At 42.6% G+C, this 27,827-nt stretch overlaps 1 protein-coding gene across 6 annotated transcripts in view; it reads left to right on the forward strand.

The window, feature by feature from the left end:
• The window catches only part of LOC146562381 (multiple C2 and transmembrane domain-containing protein 1-like), a 148,125-nt gene that overhangs the window by 107,503 nt on the left and 12,795 nt on the right, over positions 1-27,827 (forward strand). For 3 of the 6 annotated variants that reach the window (XM_085294086.1, XM_085294087.1, XM_085294089.1), the window contains 3 exons: positions 6,318-6,434; positions 16,381-16,437; positions 21,810-21,908. In XM_085294086.1, the coding sequence (XP_085150212.1) occupies positions 6,318-6,434; positions 16,381-16,437; positions 21,810-21,908 (273 nt within the window). The remainder of the gene's footprint in view (positions 1-6,317; positions 6,435-16,380; positions 16,438-21,809; positions 21,909-27,827) is intronic. The other 3 variants (XM_085294088.1, XM_085294092.1, XM_085294090.1) reach the window with 1 other exon arrangement.

Below are 27,827 nucleotides of genomic sequence, written 5' to 3' on the forward strand. Positions count from 1 at the left end.
ATAGCCTTGGACAGCACAGCCTCTGTGTCAGCACATCCAAACAGATGTATGTGCCTTGTATAGATCCTCCCAAGTTTATTTTTTTTAACACAGTGTGTAGTATATCCATTTCTAACAGTTCCTACTATTCAAATTCTGATTGGATTCAGGAGACGAGGAACGATCTATCTGGGCCAAGGACACAGTGTTTTATAGTTTAGAGAAATTCAGAAATTTAGGTGTCATTGTAGTCCACCCACCTATCCCCGGCTCTTTTGGGAGTCTGTTAACGTAGGAGTGAGCACTTAGCTAAAAGCATCAGAGTATTTAGGGCCTCTCCTCTACACAGGTATTCCCTCCCTCCCCTCCATTTCTTCATCCCTGTCTCATTTCTCCCTTACTTTGAGGGGCCTCTTAATCACTTCACTCATCTCTTTAAGTGGGTTTTTATGGGGGGCCATCTGGCCAAGGTGGTGCATTCATGAAGGTGTACTGCTGTGTGTGATTATGGGCATGTGTGTCTGCATACATGTGCACGTGTGTTTCTGTCTGGCTGTCTTTTTTTTTTTTAAAATCCAGATGTTAGACTTAACTTTCCAAACATGGCCATAGCTAGAGAGGTGAGAAACTTACCAACGTGCGCACTCCTTAACTGCTAAGTGAGCCCGGGGGGGAGCAAATTTAAGCGTGCTCGTATATATTTTGTGAACGCAAGAGTACATCATTGCAGTTGTCAGACTGTGTCACTGCTCGACACTTCTTCCACAAAAACGATCAAAATTTTCTTCATGGTCTCTTACTCTCCTTCTGCCCAATTCTGAAATACCAGCCGCATGTACACATCATCCATTAGTGCCAGCTGTGTTTAGTGTGTGCATGTGTATCGTGTGTCTAGTGTGTATGTGTGAGAAGTAGAGATATTGCATAGTGTCACATGCAGCTTTTCACTCTTTTCTCTCTCACACCCACACTGTTGTCACCCACCCATCCCGACAGTGAATCAGCCACCGTGGCAGCTTTGCCTGAGGCGTTGGCACAATGGACGGGACTGGAGTTACCTCCTGTCCTGCATGATGGGTGGTGTCTGTGTATTTGTGTGTGCGTGTGTGTGTGTCTGTGGGTGGTGTCTCCATTCCCCGTCTCAGGGTTAAGCGTCTGCTTCCTCTCTCCACACCTGCAAGCTGAGTGTCTCTCCGTTCTATCCTTCCATGCATCCCTGTTCTTCTTTATCTCTCCCTCCCCTCGGCTTTTCCCTCCCGGAGAGTTGAGGCCATTGTCGGGCTGGGCGGTGTAGGGTTCTGTTCTCCTGCTGCTGCCAGCTCTCCCCACGGCCCCTGCAAGACAAGGCTGTTATTGCCCCAGGGACCGCAGGCCTCAGCAGCTCTTCCTCCAAACAAATTTGCTGTAACTTTATCTGCAATTGGGCCCTGAATTGGGAGCAAATAGAGGCAGCTTTGTGAAGCTCAGGGAAGGGCGAGGGCAGCGAGCTGGGGGTTGTTGGGGAGGCAGGGGAAATGATACCGGGCTCTTTTATGTCAGGCAAAGTAGGACTCTTATCAGGAAGAGAGCCCAGACAAGGGAGCTACTTCTAGAGGAAACTGGAGCACCTATCACCTGCTTTGCATTTAGATAAAAATTCACCCTGCTGAAATAAAAAAGGGGGGGAAGCAAAGGCAGGTACAGAAGCAACTATTGGAGTGTATATGTGTGTGTGTTTGCACATGTCTGGCTGGTGGTTTGATACACAGTGCGAAGACACTATAGTAGTCAGCAGTACACACCACTCCAGGTCTCTTTAAATTGCTCCTTTGACTCCCCTTCAAAGAACCTGTCTAACTTTTAAAAGTTTTAAAGTTAGGGAGTTCGTCTTTGCCCACAGCAAGGGACAGCTTTGAAAGATATGCTTTCACGTTTCACTGTTCTCCTCATTTCCAAAATGAATGATAGTTGAAATGTAGTGGCACGACTAACAGAGAATACCAAGTCAGAGTTTAATCACCAGAGATGGAGACTCAACAGAAAATGTGAGGCCTTTTGATACGAAGTCGCGATACAGCACCCTTATTTCTAATTGGTACCCGTGGGAAGTTGTAGCATTGTGATCACAAATAGCACAGGCTTTATTGTATTGTTGTAACTGTGATGTTGCAAAATGACTGCCTTTGACACAACAGTTTTAGTGATTTTGAGCTTCCTTTTTTATTTCGATTGAACAGCATTAATTGTGCTGTGGATCAATGTTCTGCATGAGAACAGCAGGGGGCAGTCTAGCACCACCGAATGTTGTTGTGGGTCTGGTCAGAAACAGGACACAGTCTCCCTCCCTCTTGTTCCCTCGAACTTAACAGGACTTCTAGTTGCTATCTGGCAACACTTAGTGCCAGCATGGAAATTGATGTAAGAGAGATAAAGGGGAACTCTGAAATCCAAACTTCAGTTTCACTCCACTGAGACAGAGCAGGGGGAAGTTAGCCTGGTGTGTGGTTAATGTAAGCCAAAGCACTGAATATTACCCTCCCACAGTGCTGCGGCAAAGAGCCGCAAGGACACGGGTTGTGTTTTGAAACAAATAAAGCAACTCTCAATGTGCCGCACTAAGTGCTTGAATAAATCATTTTGACTATCTCTTTTGTTAACATTTTTAATATAGCTTATCGTGCTTGAATATTTTAATATTAATAGAAAGCTTTAAACATTACAGCTGGAATGAAATCTTAACTACACAGATGTGTCAAAATAATTTAAGTTCTGTTTAGTGTTTTATTTTCATTTTAGCCAAAATGTTACAAATAATACTGGTGTGATTTTTGCTTTGTTAGTTTTGTAATTGTCTTTTTTAATTACGCATCTCATTTCAGTATCAGCTCATACTCAGACGTGAAGTTAGCCCATTTCAAATTTAGCCTTTAACTATATCTAAGCTGGTTTAGCAGATTTGACAGTGGAAGTCCTGATTTCACTTTGTTTTGTGACAGGTGAATAGTTTTGTTCCTGGAAATTTATCGCATTTCACTGAAGATCACTGAAGCACAAATAATGATTAGAAGAAGAGACGGACTTTTGTTTTGACTAAACGGATTTGTCGTCTAAAAGTAAATTCTTAATTTTGAATTGTTTTCAAGTTGTCACTGCCAACAGTAGTTTTGGTGGCACGATCAAATATCCATCACATAAGAAAAAAAAAAGATGTAATTATCAAAAGGTTTGATAATTACAGAAAATATTTGTTACAGGAGAAGTAAAAACAGGGTCCAAGTCACTTTTTATAACAAATAGCTGTAATGTATTTATTTACATACTCGCTAAACTAAATCAGAGAGCGTTCATAATATGAATAATACAGAAAAACATAAGCAAAGAAAGACTGTGTTCATATATTATAAAAAAAAAATTACATTACCATGAATGCAGCATTAATAAACAAAGCAAGAACGGGATGAGCATTCCTCGTGTGTAGTGTTCAGATATTCACTGTGAACCATCACCGGCCGCTACATAATGTATCTGTGGCCACAAAGGGTCATTTACAAATTATTCCCGTAGACCACATCTGGAGCTTCATCTAGCTTTTCCCCCCTTTCGATCCAACATGTTTTCGTCCTTTTTTTCCCTTTTTTTTTTCTTTTCCCTCCTCTGCTATTTTCTGGTCACTGACATCCACAGCAGGCTTCTTCCCACTCCCTATTCTCCAGGCGAAAAGCAGCGAGCGACGGGGGGTGACTGTGATCGCCCGGTGGAAAGGTCCAGGCACTGTAGGGCCCCATTGCTGCCTGGCCGGTGGGCACATAGACGGTGCAGGGCCGGCCGCTGCTGAGCCGGGGTGTCCGGTTTCTCTAGCTGCCAGTCAAAACTTCACCCTCAGCCACCTTAACCACCTGGAAGAGGAATAAAGGCAGATGACAGGTTAAATAGCCTCTGACAAATAGAGAAAAGAGCAGGAATTTATTTATTTTTTTGAAAAAGAAGATTTCAATGTTTAAGAACAAACATTCGGACAGTAAAGTACAAGTTAATTTTCTGCTCTGTGATGAAAATGTGAGTGAAAAGACTACCACACAGCAAAGATTTTTAAAATGCATTGTTCTGTATTCCTACTGTAAGTGGTATTTATAGTAGAGTATAGAACAGAGCGTGTGAAGACGTTTATAAGTATGCAGTTATTAATAGCTTCTACTAGAATAGTTTCAAAGAAATGTGCTCCTCTGTTTGCTCAATTGAAGTCAACTTTCTGCACCTCTGTTGCACATTTTTGTAGTTAGAAATTGTCAGAGTGTTTATCTCCGTTGCAGATCATACAGATTTCTAAATTACAGTAATTTGGAGCAGATGGATAATTTTAGAATAGTTATATTTTGTAGGGAAAACGTGCGCAATGGTGTTATTGTGTTTGTCTGTACGCAAGTTTCTGCTGTCGAGCTTTTTCACGATCCTAACAGCGTTTTCTGATGAGTGAAGGGAAATTGTTGTGTTGCTTATTAGTATACAAATATGAATTATTAAAGAGTTTCTTTCCAGTTCTCCTACACAGCTGTATCAGAGAGAGACTCTGCGTATGTAACAAAGTAAGTTGAGCCTGAGAGAGACGGAGAAAGACTGCGATCCTTTGGGGAGATTTGCCTGTTTCACCAAGGCCATTCAGGTTTTATTTGAAGAAGAAATTTTGCTGTGAGCATTATGCAAATGTACTGGACATTTCTAATGTTTAATTTATGTCTTATATTTTTTTTCTTCCTTTTTTTTGCTTTGTGGATTCAGCGTCTGTTAGTTAATTTTACATGGAGTTATAATTCCGCTCTAAAGTTTGGATACGAGCCTTTCGAACTTTTCCATGAAGTTGGAAAAGTTGAGGATAAAAATTTAATTTGTAAACATGGTTTTATTGAGAGGGGCATGTGTTTTGTCCGTTGTGACGTAGCAGTCGAGTGTGTCTGTGTTTTTTAATGTTTGACTGGCTTTACTACAATAACAACAGCCTGGAATGCACTATGGTGCTGAGATCTTGAACCTCTCACTCACATTAACCCTGTATTACACACATACAAAGGCAGATATTAAACAGTGTCGTTGTTGATAATTGAGCCTGCGCTCACTCTTGCCGGTGTTTGCACAACCAAACAGGATAAATCAGAATTGGTAGACAGACATTATATGAGCTTTATACAGTAATAATCTCAATTTCATCACTTTTAAAAGTTTGTCATCAACACTGATTGTTAAATAAGGTTGTCTTTCCATACACAGACTAATTAATTTCAAATCTGCTGTGCCCATATTTGAAATAATGGATTACTCGTACTTGAATTCACTGAATATGTTTCACAGCGAAAGATTAAGCATTAGGCATGGTTTGCATTTTCGGCATTTGTTATAATTGCTGCAGTTTTTTTTATTATCAGTCGCGACAAATCTCTGTGTACTTGAACATGATATTATTCGATAAGATAAATATGCTTTCGCTCTATTTATTTCTGACAGATTTTGTTTCCTGAAAAACGCCCCGTCTCAACCTTTCATTTACAATCGACAATGCTTTCTCACAATCTACACAATGCTGCCAGAAAACATCAGTCTTCCATGATTAGCAATTTTACTTTCCCACACGTATCTTCCCAACCACCGCAGTAATCTGTTGTCAGAGGCTAAAGAGTCCTGCCAAAACCAGAATACAAGGTTTTAGGAAAGGTTAATTTTCAGATGGTACTTTTCTTGTTTGGTGATGAGAGGGGAGGTATAGAGGTTATGGTTTTGGCAGATGGGTGCAGAGGAGGTTAGAGATGGGGCGAACGACTCTTTTGGGCCAAGAGAGAGGGTATTGGGTCTTGGAGTGACAGGGTTAGGGACTCGGGTTGTGGGGTGTGCGGGGGTCATCTTCTGGAGTTTGGGGTTGAGTATAGAAGGGTCAGCTTTGACGTGCTGCGGCTGAAACGGTACATGACCTCAGACTCTGAGATGATTGGCATGGACGATAGAGGCTCTGACGGCTCATACTTATCCTCCTCACCATCCTCCTCCTCCTCAACTTTGAGACCCAGAAAAATGAACCCTTAAGGGGTCATGGCGGCTTCACCCTCAGCTCACTGACACCAGGCCTACTTCTTTGTTAAAGCAAAGACTCATTTAATAGTTTTTACTGCATGGAGTTTATGATTCTGCATATGAATGTGTGTTGTTTTTTGAGTCACACATATGGCACATGTGGCCAGCTTAGATTCTCAGGAGTTTGTCTCATGAACGCCCGTATGGCGTCTTGAATATATACATTTTTAGCCCGCGTTGATCTCTCGGATTTCTTTTTGCTTTTCTTTCACAAGCAGTTTTCACGTTGTGTCTTTCAACAGCTTTTTGTCGTTGTCGTTTGGAACTTTGAGCTCTACATGATTCCTCTGGCGTTGCTTCTGCCCTTGGCCTGGACCTACATGCTCATTGCGTCGGGGAAGGACACCAGGCAAGATGTGGTGAGTAACCCCATCGCTTCTTGATATCCCTCCGCCTTTCTTTCCTTTCACTGTAAAAGCCCATTTCCACATACAATGCAGGTTAAATTCAACCACAGCTGTTTTGTTGGGACATTGATTTACTGCATTAATCATGCGATGATACATTTCCAGACATATTAAAAGCATTAGATATTTGGGACGTAACATTTTGACTGCTGATGAGCATTGATGTACAGATAAGTGAGAAACAGAGGGTTGCAGTTTCCTGTAGAAATGTAGAATATACTCTCAGATTGAACTGCACGCCACAAACTTTGAACAGATTTTGAATTTCACATGTGAAAACTCTCTGCCGATTTTTTTTTCTTTTTCTTAATAAAAATCTCCGTCTGCCACATGAGGTGCTGCATTCTCAGTGCAATCTCACATTTCTCACTTTGCCTTCTTTGAGGCAAAGAAAAGGGAGAAATAATAGGCTGTCACCTTGAGCAATGTTACGCCACTTACCTGGTAGTATATTTATTTAATTCATTTATTTTTTATCTCTTATACCAATTAAGTGATGTCAAAGCAATGTCATGGAGAAACAGACATGTTTTAATCATGGCCAGGCACATTTGGAGAGTAGAGAGTGAAAACGAGAGAGCGAGCTGGACTATGGCATGAGCGTGAACAATGAAGTGATTAATTTTAATAAGTGCCTTTTTCTCACTTGGAAATAACCAGTTAACAGACTTCCGATTTCCTTGCAGTCTTTTGCCTTCTATATGTGTATATTTATCTCTTCATAGGGATTCTATGGGTTAGATTGCATTGGATTTGGAAGAGGTATTAAATTCAGTCATCATAATGAACCAAATCTAATAGCTGTGTGTCATTGCAATATTACAGAATTAAATGTGAACTCTACATAGCATATAGCGCAGATTTATTGTTTCGTCTCAAGAGCTAATCTTCTCTATTCATAAGCTTCCATTTCCATATTTGTTCATTTAAAAACATGGCATTGAAATTAGCAAAATGATCCTTGTGTTTCTTGACAATAAACTGGCAGTTATACTCCAGTTTTTGGTTCATGTTTAAAAATCATATTTTCACTGCATGCGCTCAAGTGAAGAATTAAAGGTTTACTATTGTAGGTAAGTTCACAGACAACATAAATCATTTGCGAAGAACATAGACTTTAATTTTAGAGACACTTTTCTCACCTGTAGATGGCGACATTGCTTGCAAAAAAAAAAAAAGAATAGCCACACATGCCTTAAGACAAAACCTGGCATGATTATGTGTCTCTCTACCTGCTGCTTGTATTTATCCAGACCTAATGATATTTTTTTTCTGTGTACTTCCTAAGTAAAATGAGGCAACAATGGTTGCATATCCCCGTAATGTGGCACTCAATTCACATTCCAATAAGTGCATGTAACTCCCACTTCATGTGGAATTGCTTTTCTCTCTTGAAAGGGACTATTGTGTCTCAAGTACCTCAGGACTTGGTTGAAACCTTAAGACATGTTCATACTGTTGATTCTCATATGGCAAGCGCCTTTAAGTATGACAACAATGGTCTGCCCAGTTCTACTTAAAGGTCTTACGAGCAAAGACAAAAACTGTCAGATGTTAAAACTCGGTGTTTTAACATCTGGTGCTGTCTTACTATTTTATTATTATTGTTATTATATCCTATCCAAAAATCTCCTTTTGGAGATTTACCTGGTCAAGAAACCTGTCCAGCAGATACAATTTAGGATCTATCTGCTTCATTTTCAAAGTAGCATTTCCACACTTGATCGTGATCTTCTGTATTTACAGCATAAATGCAAACCACATAATTTGACTGACTTCAGCTGGGCTTGTTGGGATGAAAGCAGGGCGCCTTAAAATATTTCCCACCAACTAAGAACCATTTTCATTTGAGTTTAATGTCTTGAGGCTTGTCATGTAACTACTCTACTGGATTTATATGCCAAGGGTTAGACCAGACCAGGGAGTGGTTTTGCCTCTGAAGCTTGCTTTAATATCGCTGTCTTCAGAGTGTCGTTCAGACTGTCGTTCAGACTGGAGAGTGTTTGGTTGAATTCAAAGGATCATCAGGATCATCAAGAACGGGGTGTTTTAAGACACGAGAGCACCGCCTTTAACTTTGGTATCTGACCTTCTTCAGTTAAATGTCTTTACTGTCTAATATGAGCAGCATTTGGCAATAGCTTTAACTGAGTGTGTAGTGTAACTCTTACAGTTTGACAGTCTTGATATGTGTGGGTAGGAGTGTCGATGATGGCGCTGGCTTAAGGAGTTTTTGAGGAGGCTGGTGGTGAGATAGTTAGAGGCGCACTATAAGATCGTGGGATAGCACTAAAGTAAATGTGCTCTAGGTTTGTATGCAGGTGCATCCGTAATGGATGGATACTAAATATTGTTTGTGTATGTCTGATGTCAATTAGTATATTCCCTTTATTCCTAGGTTATAACAAATAAATATGAAGGACTGCAGTGTACACTCATATACATTTACACAATTCATTCCAGGTGTGTGTTTGCATGGTACGAACACGAGTGTAGAACGTTAATCTGTGTGTGCAGATACAGATAAAAGTCGTCTGTGTGTGTTTGAATCTGCTGTGCGAGTGAGTCTTTGCAGTGATGCATCTGATGAAAGTTGAAATTGTCAAAGATTGGCTCTATTAATGCCTCTTTCTTGCTGCTGTGGCAGCTGTGCACAGGTGACACAAAGAAAATTCTCTGGCGATCACTGCCCCGCTTTTGTCTCTGTTGCTGTCTCACTGCCTTCGGGTTAGTGCACGCGCAGGACCGTCTCTCCTTTCTTCATTATCAGCTCTGTGCCTCGTCCTCTCCTGATATTAATATCTCGTCTCAAATAAGACTAAAAGCAAAAGTAAGGTACGATAGAAGCGTTTGTTATTTTGCTGAAATGCTGTACACGTAGACAAACGCACACATACACTCGAATACACACATTTAGACACAAGTATCCCTCGAGTCCTGTCCCTGTTTGTTTTCAGACAGTTTTCCCCCGGTGCAGGGGGTGGGGGTGAGGAGGAGGGTGAGGGGGTCTCGTGGATTCCTCTTCCGAATCTTTATCAAGCTGAAGTCATGGACGACTCACTGTTTCCCTCTTGCACTTGGCAGAGACACTGAAAAGAATAGAAAAGAAAACAGGGGGAAAGGCTTTCTAATTACTTTAAACAACACACCAAATTAAAGCATTGTGCTGAGCTGAGCAAGGGTCAGCATCCGGAGCGCTGCGGTTTTCCAGCAGTCTGGGGTGAGGGTAATGCCAAAGGAATCTCTGCTGAACTCACTCTGAAGGTTGAGAGAGAGAAACAGAGATGGTGAGAGAGAATGAGAGAAAACAGGAAAAAAAAAAGCCCACACTTGAGTACAGACTTCCTAATGAACTGGCCTTGCTTCATCTGACGGGTTCAGCGTGCTTACCCTTCGACGCTTTTACACCACAACCACAACCCGTATCCCTGTCTATAGCGAATAAACAAACACAGTGTTCTTTACATGCTGTATTTCACCACTCAGGGTCACTGACTGTTGTGCGGTTACATGCTGCTTTGCAAACAGATCCCGGATCAGCTGCTTCTTAGCCTAGCCCCAACCTTGACCGGTACCTGCTAAGCAGTCAGAGCGTCCTTAAGAACAGCGATTAAAGGAGGCACAGCACCAGTAAGGTCCCCGACCTCCTTTCTTATCATGTAGCACTCTGACCCGTGAATGCTGACTCTCCAGCACCGTTGGCTGACCTGTATGTCATGGTGTAACGTGCTCCCTTGCTCTCTGAGCAAACAAGAGGACCCTTTTATGTTTTTGAATATTTGCTGAATATATGAGGATGATGCTCCTTTTATTTGTGCATTCAAATGTATTATTAAGAAAGACTCTTGCTATTTTTCTGCTTCTCCGTTTGCATCGCAATGAGATGACCTCTCCATCTCACGCTTGTTTGGATACCTGGGACAATTTGGAGGTTATATCTGTCCTCACACTGGGCTTTGGTCAAGCAGAGGACCGGCTGCTCTGCTGGATGAGAGAGATGGCTGCTAGATACATGTGCACGCATGTCATAGCAGCGAGTTGTATTCTTGCGTGTGCCTGCTTGCATGAATAGATGATGGGCACCGAGATTAACAAGCAGGAACACATCCCAAAAGAAATCTTTCCTTGCCGTTCTCTTGGCCCAGAAAAGCCCTTACCAGATGTTTTGAAGGTGTTAATTTCAGTGCTGGCTGTCGGAGAGGATACATATGGAACACGGTGATGTCTCTTTCTACCACAGGATGACGGGCAATTAGGCTTCGTCACACTGGAGCACCATCCTCTTTATCCCATGCTTCAGACCATTACATTGATTCACCCAATGGATCCACCAAACCATTACGGAAGAGAAGACCTTAATGGCCTGAAGATACTTCACACTTACATATACGCCTCCTGTGGCACGATAGCTGACTATGATAAGTCCGCTCTCGCCACATGGTGATTTGAATCATTCTCACAGAGCTTAGTTATTGAGGTCACAAGGATCTACTAATACTAGTTTAATATTTACTTTTCTCTGCTGTGTGTGACAGCAGCGTATTGTTCGTTAGTGTAAATAAAATCTGGTTTATTTCCAGTCAGAATTGTCACATGTTATTTGAACACTGTATCATTTTTAGAGCGAGTCTTCATTGCGATTTCTATCTGTTCTATTTTCTCCTTGATTTTGCATCTCAAAACAACTTTGCTCGCAACACTGTGCCTTGACATCTGCCCTCATTAAGAGCCACGCGCAACGCAGGTGGAGTAGAAGTAAATATTAGGAAAAGCTGGAAGGAAAAGAGAATGCGCTGCCTATTATACCTCAACTCCTCCAGGAAGTCACACCATTTTTTGCTCATAAAACTGTAACTCTGGAAAGACAAGGGGAATGAGAAAAGGAGATGGAGTGGGAGCAGGAGACAGAAAAAGACAGGGAGGCATTCAGAGAGATGGAGGCAGAGGAAAGCAGCGGTGGATGGCAGGCACTCCTCAGTGTGGAGTCAGACATGGCAGTTGGTGACAGGTGACAAAATCAAAAGGTCATGTCACTTTTAACTGGGAGCGCCTGTGCCCCGCTGATTTCCCCCGTGCCGCCCCGGCATCGCCGTGCTCATCTCTGCTGCTCTCGCTGCCTCTCTGTCTCTGCTAAACTGGCAGATAGGATGGCAGGCTGGCAGGCAGAAAGACAGGCAGCGGGCATAGTTTGAAGCGGGACGGGAGCATCGGGAGCAACAGGGATGCCACTGCAAAATCCTCCCATCCTTTTCATCATATTGCCACCCCCCTCTCCCATCCCACTCCATTTGTCTAACTCCCTTCATCACACTGAACCTTTGTAACTGTCTGTGCTCTTTGCTAACAACACCAGCAGTTCAGGGTGTCTGTCTCAGTGCCTGTTGGTGTTGTTGTTGTTATTTTGTCTTCATAGCATACCCGCCCATAGCTCTTTGTTAGTGTTTTTGGTTTAAACCTTGAGCTTAAGTCTACAGATGTATGTGTTTCTGCCATACAAGACATGTAGTATGTTACTTGCTCTAGAACTCGTTAGCACAATTGAATATGAAGAACAATGAGAAAAGCTAGACTTTTTAGATCTGAGAAAGACAAATAATGCTGGAGGAGCTGCTTAATCTCTGGCTGAACACTTGGTGATTTGTCAGTAGCTAAATAGGAAAGGAAGAAGTAGCTGGTGAGTTCGAAATGTCACAAAACAAGCCCAAAAACTCAATATCTTCTAGCGTTCACGAAATTTGGTGTTGCTTTCATGAATATGGAGCTGCCCTTCTCACCCCCACCACCAGCTCCGGTAGCACCCCAGCCTCACCCCTATCCAGCCCCCTGCTGGGTGAGCCCTGGCTTGGGCAGTGCAGATGGAAGGGCCCCCCTCTGAGGGCCACGGCTCTGACAGCTTGTGAAGGGCCCGCGTGGGTCAGCCAGGCTCAGCCTTATCAGCCGCGAAGCTCTTCCCCCAGTCTGCAGAAACTGTGGTGTAGGCAATATGTGCACACATACACATGCACTCATGGACAGTGCATACCAAGCAGGGCCTTGAGATCCCCCAGCCAGCCACTCAGCCAAACCTCAGCAGCTGGAGAGGTTAAAACCCCCTCACGTATCAAAGAGGAAAAGCAGCAGGAGGAAGGAGGGAGGGATAGAGGAATGGGAGAAAAAAAGACGGAAAAAGTATATCTTCATGTTCGCTGGCGATGTCTGCCTCGCCGTCAATTCCCCACGCGGCTGTCATTGGGAAGGTGAGGAGAGGAAATAGTGGAACTCCGTACGGCCAGCAGAGAGAAGGCCGAGTTGAGAGGCAGTTTTCAGGGGAAAGGTGAAAATGATGTAGCTGCTAGTTTAGTAGTAGAATTTTACTTTTCCCCTATGGAGTGTTTGTGTGCGCTTGTTTCATTGATTCAGACAGGTTCTGTCAATTTTTTTTTCCTGCAAAACCAGGAGGATGGTGGATCATTGACTTGTGAAGTAGTATTTGAAATACTTTGTGCGCAGTGCCTCAGTCGATATAAATATTTAGCTGATTAGTCTTGTATACATTTACCATGTTTCTGTCTTTCCAGTGACCTTAGGTAAATCCTTGATTTGGCCCTTTTCTTTTATGTGAACATACTCATGATTGTCTTATCTTCTCCTATGATTTAACTTATGATCATATTTACTATCAAATTCAGCATAATGCCACAGAGCTGTGTATCCAGCAAGCAGAAGATCACAGTAATAATCCGTCTGACCCTGAGAATATGCTCTCTGTCCTTGAAAACACACTAGGGGTGCTGTTGCACCGCTGATGTTGTGCAAGAAGCTTCTCATAACTGTTCTTGAAAAACTTTTAGATATTTACCTGCACAGCTAATAGAAATAGTCCCCTCCAGCAAGAAATATCAGATCTTAATGCTCCTAATAACTCTTTCTTGTTTTTGTTTTTTTTAAGTGCAGGCACCTAAACTGTGCATTTCGCAGGCAACCATATATGCACCAAGAATCGAAAGTTTGGTCTTGTGATGCTAAAGTTCCATGTTTTTAGCAATCATGTATCAATTACCAGTTATGTTAAAGTGATGGCACCACAGTTTTCTAGCCACTAAAATAAGGACATAATACACCACTTTTGTGATATGGATTGACTCAAAGATGACTTATCCCCATAATTGAAACCTCCACATAAACAGCAGTAGTGTACTTGTTTTCGGATTAAGTAGACGATGCACTGTTGGTTTTAACTCACAGCTGTTTTAATTTGCAGCTGGTATTTTTGCCTTGATGCAAAATACAGTAAAAGAGGCAAAAAATAATTCAGATAAAGCGCGTCGAGCATGCAGAGCATGTGTTGGAAAGGGAATGCAGCAGCAAATTAATTCTTGCAAATTAGCTCTTCGCGTTTAGGCAAAGACCAAACAGATGCATTCACACATCCAAAGCCATTCGAACTCTCAATGTCATTGCGCTCGCTTGCATTCTTTGCGTGTATTTCATATTATCGCATCTATGTATGTATTTATGGGGCACAATGTAATCTGTAAGAGTAGCCTGCATCATCCCTGTATCATTTGAATGGGTCTGAATATGTTAATCCCCACCTCTGTAGATACTGAATTGACTGGAGCAGCTCTGCAGGCAATGTGAGCCCTGCGCGATCCTGTCGACAGCAAGGCTTTGATGCTGCCGTGCTGTAATGATAGTAATTCAAACAACATGATAATGGGGGGGATAAGCAGACAAATGATATCATACACCAAACAGGTCTTAGAAAGAGGAAAGAATGAGACAAATAGAGGGAGAGGTAGAGCGATGCAGAGAACGAAAGAGGGATGTTTGGAATTCATTGGCTGCACTGAGGTAATTTATATCCTCCCGTACTGAGACAGTAGCTTCAGTGCACGCATTTAGCCGTGGCAATCTTCAGGGCAGATGACATGTTCCGTGTCTTTTTATTTATTAATTTTACACTGTGTCTCATTGCAGGAAACATGACTTCTCTCTGTAACCAGCGGCAATAGAAGGGAGAGAGCAGAGCGGAGAGCAGAGGGAGACAAACGACTCTATCATTCTCTCTGTCTCTCTAGGTCATGCTTCTCCACCTAGCTCATGCTCATTTCTTTGTTTAAAGTTTGGAGCATGTGCCAGGCATGCCCTGCTAATGCCTCTGTGTGGAAGATTCCATTATATTTCTATTTTGGCATGGATGAAAGGATTTGGAGGGAACCATGATGTCTTTATAAACAGTTATAGTTCATTTGTTTAGAGATGCCAGAAGGCTTTCATTTTTACAGTATCTCATCTACATCTTTTCCCTTGACTGAGCACGAGAATTCCCTCTTCGGTATTTGTATAGTGTAGCGCTGGATGTGCTCAGTGTCAATAAAGAGACCGTCAAATGTGAACAGTCGAGCTTATTTGTCTAGACATGGCAGAGTTTCATTGAGCTGGGAATGGCCAGTTGTTACACAGTCAGACAGTTAAAATGAGGAGTTTCACACATACATGCACAGCACTTTGCCCTAGCGATTCACTTATATTGACAGAACAGGGACGCGCACGCACGCACACGCAGTACCCTCTCGACTCCGCTGTTCTGACTGAACTCGTCTTTGTTTGTGTGGGAAGCTGCATTTACATAAGAGGCTTATGTCAGCCGCCACATAGTTTCCCCCCGTATTCCAATGAAAAACAAAAAGGACAAAAGCTATTGTCTTGTTAAGTAATGATTTTTGGATTTCTCCAAACTAGTTTGCACTGTTCTGGATTTGCTGGGGGGGGGGGTGCGGTAATGTCGGGGATGGGTGAAGGTTTTCGAGGGGGTAGGGGCTGGTAACGCTATCAAACAATGAGAGCAGATCAAATCCGAGGTTGACAGCTGTAGGGCTTATGATACGGCTGTTTGTTTATGTAAATCGTGGGCAACTATATGATTTGTCATATGATAAGCTGTGATGTGTCATTGATAGAGGGTGGATAAGATGCAGCTGTAATGGTTTTCACTTTGGTGGTATCAAGACACAGCCAAGTGTGAACCAAGGTGTTCAGGGATGAACTTCTATGGATACACGTGTGATTATTGCCTTGCTTTCACACATAGAGGTCTCTATGTGATTCCAGTGTGTCTTAAATAATTGTTTAAAATGTGCGCTACTTATTTTGTCCAGTACCCTTTATGTTTGCTGTCGTGAATTTAGACCGAGCGTGAGCAAGCGTCGTAAATCATGCCATTTTTCTTTGTGTTCTACAGTATGTCTTGTGGTTTCTCGGGGCTTCAGAGTCAGGTCGGCTCCAGTTTTCTCGGTTGTGGATCACTGAAGCAAATAGTTGCTGTTCTTTGTGACTCGGTCTCTGCACTTCAGGCTTTTCTTCTTTCTTCTCTTACGAAGCGTCTGCGAGGAAGAAGAAAAAAAAAGCATAGAGAACTGAATGTATATAAACCAGTGGTGGAGGTGAGAGACTCATGCAGAGGTTAAGGAGGTCAGAAGAAGAGGAGTTCTGCTGTCTTCTCCCTTTGAACAGTATAAGTCTTACATGCTTTTGTGCAATGCCGTTTGACTGCTTGAATAGACTTTAATCCTCAGCCCGTGGAAATTCAAAGCCAGAGCATTTGCTTGCATTTCCAGAAGTGTCAACATATTTGAACAACAGAATGTTTCTAAAATTAAATTCTAATTGAGAACCATTCTGAAGCTTATGACATATTAGCACTCACAAATCCAATAGTTGTGCTTTCTGCATGTCTTCCATACTCATTAACAAACTCTTGCCAGACATAAGCAGAACCAATCAGCTTTAATATGCCTCTTTGGATGCTCTGATGATGTTAACCCTCTGTTATCTAATGTTTATCTGCACTATAGCTGTTGCATAAACATTTTATTTCTCCTTCTCGTTTTTCTCTTTGCTCTGTTGCAACTGTCAGGAAGCAGTGGAGGACCTGCTGGAGGATGAGGATGAGGATTTTGACAAAGATGACAAGGTAATTATGTCTCGTGTCAGAGATGCATTCACACACACACACACACACACACACACACACACACACACACACACACACACACACACACTCGCACCCACACTGCCTCAGGAGGGGTTGACACTGCTTCAGAGACCGGAAACACAAACAGACTAACAAAATGACTCCATCTTCCCCTCCCATCTCTTCCCCCTGTTCAGATATTCTCACTGCCTGAGGCACAAACACATGTTCACAGATTGTACAACCTTTTTAACCTTTTCAAAAGTTTTCTCTTTAGGTGTGTACATAACATATTCCTCACCTTTTCTGCTCGGGGTTTCGCTTTGTTTTTGATCTTTTCGACGCGCTTTGGTGCATTATCCCTAAATTTCCCTTCGTACAACAGTGCGCTAACTTTACAGACACTGTGCTTCAGTCTTTCTTCCTGTGAACATACACCCATATAAAGTGCTTAGTTAGCTATTTAGGTCCATTCACTGCTCCTTTATGTCGCAGTAAAACAGCATCTGGGCTTGTCCAGACACTATCAGGTAACAACAGGTGGCTACTTTACTGCCTCTGCTCGTTTGCACTGTAGGAACAGCTACTGAAACAAATGCCACTGGACGGGATACAGAACCTTGTCAGTGCTCCACCTGGGAATGGTAATTGAAATAGCACAGCGCTTAATCTACCCACTGTGTTGTCTGCTTTTCTTGTGTGTCAGGTTTGAAATGAAAGTAATTTTCTCCTTCAGACTCTGGTGTGTTGAGGTTTCAAGCAGTGTGAAACAAGAGTGGCATTTTAGCATAGTTTGCACTTGGTTTTATTTAGTGTGAAAATGAAAATGATTTGACTTGATGCTTGATACTTTTCTGCCTCACACCAGATTGTGATGTGATAATATGGATGGTCTGGTTTGGTAATGTTTTTTAAAAAAAAAACATTTCCAAGAAAGCTGATGTTGGACTTGTAGGCTACATTTACTTATCTAACGCCAACTTTACAACAGACAACAAAAAGGAATGGTTAAAGAAAAAAAACTTTAAAAAAAGAAGCAACATTTATTGTGTCATTGGTCAAACAGTCATCCCACTAGAAAGTCAGCAATCAATCAGCCAGGCAGCCAGTTGAGGGATGAACACACAGCAATATGTGAGCATTACATCCTCTCCCACAGTGCAGAGGCAGAAGGAAAGTTTCTTGGCTGTGAAGTTCCAAGGCTGAAATGTACAGGGGGGCACTGACTGAAGATATGCACCAGGCAACCTTGAACCTTTTTTTCCCCCCACTCCTTCCCTGTGTCTGTCCTCCTTATTGCATTTCTAACCTCCTCTCTGTGGGGTGGGGGAATAAAAAATACAAGCATTTGAAAAGCTGCAGATTATATAAAATACATTTTGGACTTTCATATTGAAATGAGGTGCGGAAGCAGTTTGTGCGGCCTCCGTCAGATTTGGTGGCGAACTGATTATTCCAAATAAGAAGGCCTTGCTCTGTGTTCACACAGGGCTGGGATGCTGGATAGCACAGCTGCCACAAAGGCTACAATTTACCAACTCTGGCTTCATACATTTTGATCTATTGCTCCCCTCAACTGTTAGCATTTCATTTGAGCTGTAGGGAAGTTGAAAGGGGGCATTTTTCTTTTTTCTTCGCCTACATCTCTCTCCCCTCCCACTCTCCTTCTTCCCCTTTCCACAATCATCCCCTTCCCTGACTTTTTCCCCCCCCTTTTGCTGTGACACACACTCTCTTCCCTTTGCTCTCCCTCCAACCTGGTTAAGTGCAGAACAAATGGACTTTCAGGGCTTAGCAAATTTGTCTTTCACATTGGATATGAGGTCTTTTACATTGGATATGAGCTGCAGCTTCAGATTGTATGAGTAAGTATGAAGGACGGGTCAAAGGAGGCCTCTTTAATGGCACAGGCCTATAGGGGAGAGTGGGAAGAAGAGAAAGAGAGCAACAGAGAGAGAGAGAGAGAGCAAAGGGAGAGGAAAAAAAGATTAATAAATGTGCCAAGGCCTCATTTTAATTGAACTTGAAGCATATGTTGCAAGTATGTACAATCTGTCCCAGATGTTTACTTGGGCCATGTGCACAGCTCTTCCCAGTGCACCACAAGGCAGCTATTAGCTGGATAACCTTTGCTCCAGAGGGTAAATGGGGTATTACATGGCCAAAAACTAGAGCACCTGTTTTTCATTGCATAGAGGACCCCTTGCAGGCTTTTTGCCTTGGATTACCACATGTGTTTTGACTTAACAGATTGTTGGGCAGACGTGAAAAGTGTCTTTCTTGTGAGCAAGCACTGATATTAGTCACTTAATCTCAATGAAAGTCCAGCATCTAGACTAATTGATGGGGACGGCTGAGTTGTTAAAGCCAAATAGGCAAGCACACGAAGGGTGAAAGAATGTTAGACATAAACTAATTCTTTTTGTCTTCTCCCTTCCGTCACATTGTGTGTGTGTGTGTGTGTGTGTGTGTGTGTGTGTGTGTGTGTGTGCACTCACCTTGATATGGAATTTTTTTCTTTTTATCCCGAAGTGCATTACTCATGTAACACATAAACGTAAGAGACACATTTATTGAAATTGCGTATCTAGATTTAACAGTTACGGTTATTATTATTTATACTACATATAAGGATGAGTGTTTGAGGGATAAAAAGGTCTACATTTTTTCATCGATTTGAGAGTCCTGTAGTCTAATTTATGATCGAAAAACCTTTAACTCAGCTTGTGCTGTTGATTATAAAATCACGTCTTTGATTTTCTTTTATGAAATGCCAAAAGGAATCTCTTAAATGATATGGACAGGTATCCGGGCCCAAGTGTCTATGACTTCCTCAATTATCTGTGGCCTTTTACACAAAGCAAATCCATGGTTTTCTTTTAAACCTGTCTTACACTTTTAAAACTGCATCCTGCAGTATCTTTGTAGACCCCTTTCACCATCTTGAAATACAGCTTGAGCAGTGTGAGATAGCAAAAACACGCTGCACATTCCTGTATTTACAAGCATGTGGCTGCAGGGGCTTAAGTGTATAATGTAGCTTGTGATGTCTCCACTCACCTGTGGGCTCGCTGTCCAGAGCTGGCATGAGCCAGTAGCCTTTAGGCTCTGCACGGGTGCGAGTGTTTGTGTGCGTTAATGTGTTTGTGTGAACGTCTCACGTGGATGTGTGTGTGCAGCTCAGCTGCCTCCCAGAGGGGGGCTTACTGGAAAAATGGAAAGAGAGAGTGAATGGGAGAGAGACAGACTGAAGGAGTGAGGAGATTACCCTCACACGGTTGACTGGTCACTGAAGCGCTTGTGCTCCGCTCAGCTAGGCTCCACTAGCCTCAGGAGGACCTGACACAGATAAGATACACACTGCAATCATGTCCTGCTCACGGGCTTACTGCTCGGTGCACTCCCTCTCTCTTTCTCCCTCTATGCCTATCTATCAATATCTCGCTCACATACACACACACGTACACAGACATACCACATGTACCAAATCATCTTTTTGGTTTCTCGATTATTCCGACTCGTTTTTCTCCTCGTAGTAAATATAGAGCAGACGTTATTACTTAGTTTGAACATTGACCTGAAAAAATGTGAATGTTTTGTCGTCGTTTTTTTTTTTTAATAGACCCAGTTCTTCAAGGCATCAGATTTGGGGGTCAAACAGTAACCCACCGGCTATTCTATAATTTAGTTTTTGTTTTTTTTAACCTATTGAGGCAGAGGCTTAATATAGTTCTAGTATTTAGGATATCCTCATGTAATGTGTGTACATCCAACCTGACACATCAGTAGTAGATTTTAAAGGTGCTATTGATGAGTTATATAGAATTCCCTGTTTCTTCATACTGCCACAGAGTTTCTCCTTATCCTACTCATCTGTAGTGCTGAGACAGCCATTTCACCCTCTGCTGCTGTCCCTGCAGGCATGACTCATGCAACATACAGAACATGTATGGGCGCACACAATCCTGCCCGTGTGTGTGTGTGTATGTGTTCATCGCTTCTTCTCCTGCAAGCGTATAACTGCTGATGGATGGCTAGTATCAGCACACATATCCAGTGCAGGCCTCACAGCCACTTTCAGCTGTTGATGTTAACACCCAGAATCTCTGTTTCTTTTCAAATGTGGCTGACTGTCGTCTTTCTCTCCACAACTTTTCTCCGTTTTTTTTTCTCCACTCAATACTATTAAGCGAGCGCTCCATGAAAAGTTAAATAGGGCACATGCAGCGCTGTTTCCACGACTTGTCTCCAGATAGCACATAGAGCTTCTGTAGCACCTCCCTAAGCCACCGCACTCCTCTCTTAGCCCCAGTCACGGCACTGTGCCGATCACTCAGATAACGGCATGGCATAATGTAATTGGACTAAAGAGCGCACTGGGAATTATATCAATGCTCTGGAAGAGGGGGAAAAAGTGTGACTGAAATGTTGTTCTGGGGAGGCTATTGAGCTTGAGATGCAGGTATCGGGGGGGTTCAGCTGCTGAGGAGAATGGGTGAAAGAGACAGAGCAGGAGAGAAGGGAAGAGAATAAAGTTTGAATGTCTGTCTTTTCTTCTTGCCGCCTGTGAAGGATGAAAAGCGTCACGCTGTAAAAGATGCTTTTGACTTTTCCGCTTCATTTTTCTTCCCATCTCACTGTCTTTTTTTTTTTCTCCCCCGTTGTTCAGCAGAGACGCTGGTAGGAACTGCATTTTAATCATGTTTTGCTAATAGAGGCAGGAATGAAAACAAAAAGGAGGGTGAAAGAGGCAGAGAGGAGTATTGTCTGTCTATGCAAAACACACTGCATTGTTTGTTTGTTTTCCCTCTTTGTCACACACATACATCAGGTGGATCATCTCTCACTATCTCTATTCCCCCCAGATGCATATCTCTTGCTTTGTCTTTCGCTTTCTATCATCACTCCTTCATTCTCAGTCTTTCTAGCCTGGTTCAAATGAAAATTGGTAATTTTTTGCACCATGGGTCTTTTTTTTTTGTTGGTTTGTTTTTTTTTCTTTGCTTTCGGCACTATTCTTATGCGCTACAGTGCAGTGACCACGGTCTTTGTAGAGATTGCGGACACGGGCGCTCATCCTGATAGATATGCAATAGTCCAGTGGACTCAGGGAGATGCATATTTAGTTTGAATTTTACTACCCAATGCTGTTGTTTCAAAGTTTAAATAAAGATGAGCACTGAAAAAAAGAATATTTTCTGCATTGCAAGGCTGAAGCTGTTTTGATTGCAGTGCTTTTGCTGTTTTCTTTCCTGCACAGGGTGATATAAATGTATAAGACCACAGCTGCAAAACATCCACATTTTCTAAACCTTTTGACTTTAATTTCTGTGGGTTGTAAAGAGAACATCTCACTGTAATCTATCCACAAGGACCCTAAACCAGGCCCCTGGGAGGACAGCCGTGATAAAAACCATATCCTCGAGGATATGTTGGCTTCCTGGCACTTTGAATGGATACGAGCAATGGTGGTAAGTTGATCTGTGTGTGGTTCTGGCACCGACTCCCGATGGTGTTTGTTGCTGTCTCCCAGTTCCCTTTTTTAGCTCATCGTCTGTCCAGCGGCCTCTGTGTGCCGTCCTGTCAGGGTTTGTGTACAGTACCTGTCCCCCATGTCCGCGTCTCGATTAACACCCACACACACACTGCACGTTTGACCCTCAAATCCAAACCCACTGCAAGGGTTCTGCCTGTGCCTGCTTTTTAAGGTAATGGGGGAGGCTACTGAGCTCCAGCATGGAAAGCGGCCCCTGTCTTTGTCTTTGACTTCCCTGTGGCATTGTAGACTTGTTAAACATTGAGGTGAAATGTGTAGACTGAGGTGTGACAGTGTGTTTTGCTGGTGGGGCTTTTGGTTCTGGGGCAATAAAAGGTGACATGGGAGTCACTCGAGTGCTTTTGTGCTTATTTATTTTTGATACAGTTTGCACAGAAACAGGGAGCACAAGGGAATAAAATGTTCTTCTAGGTTGGTGTAGTGTTTTTTGGGGGGTTTTTTTTGGCGTGCCAAAAAGTAAGCTTTTAGATTCAAGCTTCTTTGAAAGTACTAATTAGGACTCACTTACACATAAGGACTACTTTCACACCTTATGACCCCCTAAGTCACTGATAATAGACAGCTAACAAACTCATTTTCGAGTGAGTTTCAGTTCCCTGAGTGTGTGTGCATGGGTGTGCGGTGGCTGGTGCGGTGATTTAAATGTTTTTCTCAGCGCTTTTGCTTTAAAGTTGCTACAGGAACTGCAAAATTGTCACATATTGCTGAAGAAAATCCCAATGCTCATTATGCCTAATGCAACAATGACTATTCCCCCCAACTGTTATTGTTCTGAATCGCATACACACAAGTGGCTGAACCAACTGAACTTTTTGATTGATGAACTATGCATCAAAGGATTACAACGAGCAGCTCCTTGCACTGTAGGTGAGGAGTTCTTGCGTGTTCTTATCCACCCAAAGTAACTCTTATCGAGACTCTCGCCGAATAGGATGTTGGAGATGGCACACACTCAGCCCTCTCGGTCTCTCATTGGACAGAATGTGGAGCACAACACTTGACAGCAGTGTCGTCTGAATTTGAAAGTCAGACATGTAAGAAGGCAGCCGCCACCTTTTCTTTTAACAAGAGTCATAAATCTGTAATGAGCACAGAGAGGATGCATATTTTATTTACTTTTTTGAAGATGTGATCCCTTCACTTCATAGCAATGCACTCTCGTTCTGTTGTTTTTTTTTTTCCCCTTTCCAAAACAAAGTTTAAGACAGTAGATTTTACAGCTTTTTCTATCTCCTGTGTGTCTGAACATGAATGTATAATTAAAAACATGCCAAGGTTAGCAGGTTTTACAGATTGAGGTGCAATTTCACCCCAGCAAGATTAAAATATGATGTCATTAATGAGAGTAGTTAAAAATGTGACACGCGTGTCTTTGAGTTTTGTATGTTTCCCTGATTTTAAAAATATGAAAGCTGATATGTACTCTCATCTTTTAGGCATTTGACAGTACAGTGGGATGCTGTGTGTTTTAAGCCAACCCGGATAGAGAGACTTAGACAAACAGACGCACTTAGACAGACTGACAGACTGACGGACGAGGGGAGATGGGCTGGAGCAGCTAAACCAGGCCAACAGAGGACAAGACTAATGTCGTCCCATTCATCACACTCCGCCAGGCTGCTTCCTGGGAAGGACAGGGGAAGGAGAGTGCGGGAGCAGGGGGAGCAGAGGTGAGGTAGGATGGCGGTTCAGGGCGTGGCATGCAGCGGGAGGCCAGGAGAAGGTGATCAAGTGATCAAGAGCAGAAGTTGAGAGGTAGTAGTCATTTATGTTTTTGTGTGCACACCTGACCTTGAGCCTTGATAGAGTGGCTGGTGTGGTGGAGGTGATGAGAGGCCCCACGGGGATATGGGTAAAGATGATCAGTGGCAAACAACCTCCTGCCAACCAGACGCATTAGAGACACGCACACAAACTCACACTCATAACGCCAGAAACCTTTCTCTTTAGGACAGGAAGCAGAGGTCAAACTGAAAATATATTAGCGCCGCCTCCTTTAAAAACTCGCTACTCTCGTTCCCCCCTAACGTATGTGTAAACTTATCCCCGCAATGGGACTTGGCTGGGTGAAGAGACTAATTAGCGCTAGAGAGCATTGTGCGTGCGCGGGCCACCTTCAGCTGACAGACTTAACTGGAGCTTGTCTTTGACTGTGTTGAAGCAACCCTCGGCACACACAGGTTCTCTCAAACGAGCAATGCAGCACATCATGTGAACGCAGGAAAATACATATACAGTCTTTCTGCTCCGGCCTATAGGAGCAGGATTCAGGATGCCCCTTCTCATCTTTACTGGACGTGCTGTGCATCTCAACAGCACAGTAACACAAATATTTCTGTATTATGTTTAGAGAAAGAGAGGTCAAGATGGAAAAAAATGTATCCCCCCTCACCCATTTGCCCATGGATTAGCTGTTATATGGGATAAATTATTTATTAAAATGGTACCCACCGATTTAAAAAAAAAAAAAAAAAAATCGAACATCTGCCCCTTTCATGTGGCGCTGGCGAGGTGCCAGGTTGCAGGGTGGTATCTGAGGCCATTCACAGGGTCTTTGTCTTGTCCTGTTGTCATTTCCTAACAGAAAAGAGATGGTATTCTAGGCCACTGGGTCCTTTTTTTTCTTCTTTTTTTATTCCCCAGGGGGCCTTTCTTAACTCCCAATTGGTAAAATCTGTGACTCATCTTGTCCCCAGTGGAGTTGGTATTACTTGGAATAGACCTCGGTAACACAATAGCTTTAGAGCAGCTGAACTATTTAAATGGCCAACATAAGAAAAATGGGTTCCATGCTTCATTTGATATTTTTATTACTCTTAAAATGCTAATGAACACATGAAAATGGGAAAAATAAACCACAAAAAATGCTTAGCTCACAAACAGATTTAATCTTAAAAACTAGAAACAAGGGGAAGGTGTTGATTAACAGAAATTCAGCAGTGAAAATTGGAGTTTTTATTTATATAAAATACAATTTTGGAAGCTTTTCTTTTCTATGTTCTCTATGTTTTCCTGCTTTTTCATTTTCGGGTAAGCTGTCTCTATAGTGCTCTGTTTCGACTTGTGGTTCATGTACAGTGCTCGACACATCGCCACTAGAGAGAACAGTATGCCATGGGTGAATGCAAATGAACCAATAAAGGCCTGCTCTCCTTCCAGTGACATGCACTTTCATCAATCATTTTCTTTATTTCCACTAATTAAAAAGAAAATGCACGCCCAAATAACATCTTTATCAACACAAAATCATTGTTTTCTTTTTTGTTCAGTAGCGACACACCTAATTTAAATATACAGTAGATGCTAATCATATGCACTATTTATTATCGTGTCATTGCTAGTTCTTTCGCAGGCTTTGGAAATTGAATTCGTGTCACCCTCTAGCATTCCTCAAGTTGTTCAACTTTTCAGTGGGTTTTTTTTTGTTGTTGTTTTTTTCCTGGGGTGGAAATGGGAAGGATGTCATCTCTCTCTGCAGTTACAAAATCAACAAGAACGCTTTCAGATGCCCTCTGGGAGCCACATATTAGCATCCTGTCACATTTTATATGACATTTCAATTTTTACTGTGCTGCCAGAGTGAGAGGGGCAAAAAAAAGGAAAAACAAAGAAAAACAGGTGCAATTTTAGCACAGCGGCAATGAGCTGCAGCCGCTTGTGGTTCAGACTCATTTTGCAGTTTGATGGGATATATGCCGCTACATTATAACGGTTAGGTTTGTCATTTTTATGGCGTAAATCAGCAGGGAGAACAGTGTGATCAGAGGTTAAAATAGTCTCCAATGGCTCTCTCTTTTCCACCAAGTAGATATAGGACAGATATTTGAGTCCAACCTAATAGGCGAAGTCCTCAGTGACCTCTCTCTTGTTTAGCTCTAGGCCTTGGGTCAGTGAAGAACAAACTGTCTTTGTAAAGTTTACAACTGCTCACTTTGCACTTTTGCATATAGATGTACTTTGGTGTGATGGTGGTGTCTTTCTGAGAGAGAAATGGAACAGTCGAGTGCGCCCGGGCTTTGTGCATCTTCCCTTTGTTAAATATTTAAGTTAGTTTTCAAGGAGTTTACCACATTTGTTTACCACAATTTACCAGCAAGTGCAATGTGGTTAGCCTGACTTGGCTGTTTCTTTGACTGTGTGTGTGTGTGAGAGTGTCCCTGGGCTCTCTCTGGTATCACTGAGGGGTTATTTTTCCTTAACACATATAAACAACTCGCATCACTTTTAACGAGCCTTTATTGCTGTTCGGCTGCTGGGCAATAAAGGCTGAGATTTCATACCGCACTTCACACATCCAAACAATGATGCAAACCTTGGACATAGGGATGCATTTATTTTCTTTAAATGGCATCCATGCCATTAAAACATGCAACTCTCACCCAACAAAGGACACTAACTCACTAAATATTTCAGTATATATATGACAGTTAATTGATGTCAAGTAATTCCTTCTGCACAAGGAAGCATCTCATTCACCAACTGTCTTTATGGAGCTTCTAATGCACAGTAGTAGAATATTCTGCTGACTTTTCTGTCTGTCTGTCTGTCTGTCTATCGATTGTGTATAGATGAAGCTGGAGTGTTTAAAACTAATGATGCTAAACACATTAGGCAAGTTCATGATGTTGCCTGGCTGATTCAAGCCAAGCGGCATCATCCATCACGACCGGGTTGCTGTAGGTGTTGGGATTTGTAGCATGCTTTGAGCATTAAAATGGCTTGCATCTGTGGCCAAGCTAAATCAGAGAGAGGCCTAGCCAGAGTCGATTTTACTAGCCTTGCCTTCACTTCTCCAAACAAACCCACTTAGTCTCCCTGACAGAAACAGGAAGACACAGATGGAAATACAGGTCCTAAGACTCCTGTAAAGCACTCGCTCCTCCTGAGTGAGACAAGAAGCTGGGCAAGAGTGGAAAAACCATGTTCTAATTACTTACCACATGTGAGCTAATTGAAACACACGGTTCTTGCAAACTACATGTGCTCAAAGCATGAAAAACAAGTCTTTTATTTAAAAAACTTGTAATGGATCTGCTCTTGAGAAGCGCAGATTTTATTTTGATATGAGTACTTTCTCTATTAGTCATGACACTGTAGTGCGAACATGCTCAGTAGAAAAAGAAACCGCCTTTTGAAATCAAGGACCCCTATCATCTAATCTCTGTTGGGATATTGTTTGTAGAGTCACGCAGCAAGACCAGGTGTGCAGATCAACCTTATCTAATAGCTGTAGGGTGTGTGTGTTTGTGTGCATATTAGGTTCCATTATAAGAACAGGTTGCCTGACTCCATATGTGCGCAGTGTGCAGGGAAGCTGGGAAAACAAGGTTCTCCGTGGCCCTCGGTGTTATTGCTACCTCCCACCTCCCCAAGCCGTGTTTGAAGACAGGAAATAGGAGTCAGACCGCAGTCCGAAGGGCATGTGGCAATGGTTTATACTCAAATGACCTCTGACTTATCCTCTCCACCCCCGCCCGGTCTCTCACACCACTCCTGTGGCCCTCAAACACTCTCCCCTGAGCCCAGGACCGAAAATAAAACGTCCTGACCCGGCCCAGCCTGGCTCGGCTCGGCCTCACCAAGCCCAGCACAATAGACCCTGCGTTCTGAGATTTGTTTGACTCAGCAATGAAAAACAGATGGACTTTGAGGAAAGGCCTTAGAAGAGGAGGACAGCGGGAGGAGGAAAGAAAGGGAGTCTTGTAAAATATTTGCGAAGAAAAATAACCCAGAGACGCTGTCTAATTATATCTATTTGTCTTGTGTGGTTTTGCTGGGGAGGCCATGTGGTCTCCCTGACTGCTCCATGGTTCATTTTTCACATTATCTGATC

This window comes from Mchenga conophoros, linkage group LG12, assembly GCF_057382185.1.
Source record: "Mchenga conophoros isolate Kocher_MC1m ecotype Shallow Benthic linkage group LG12, M_conophoros_male_GT1.1, whole genome shotgun sequence".
Taxonomy (NCBI): domain Eukaryota; kingdom Metazoa; phylum Chordata; class Actinopteri; order Cichliformes; family Cichlidae; genus Mchenga; species Mchenga conophoros.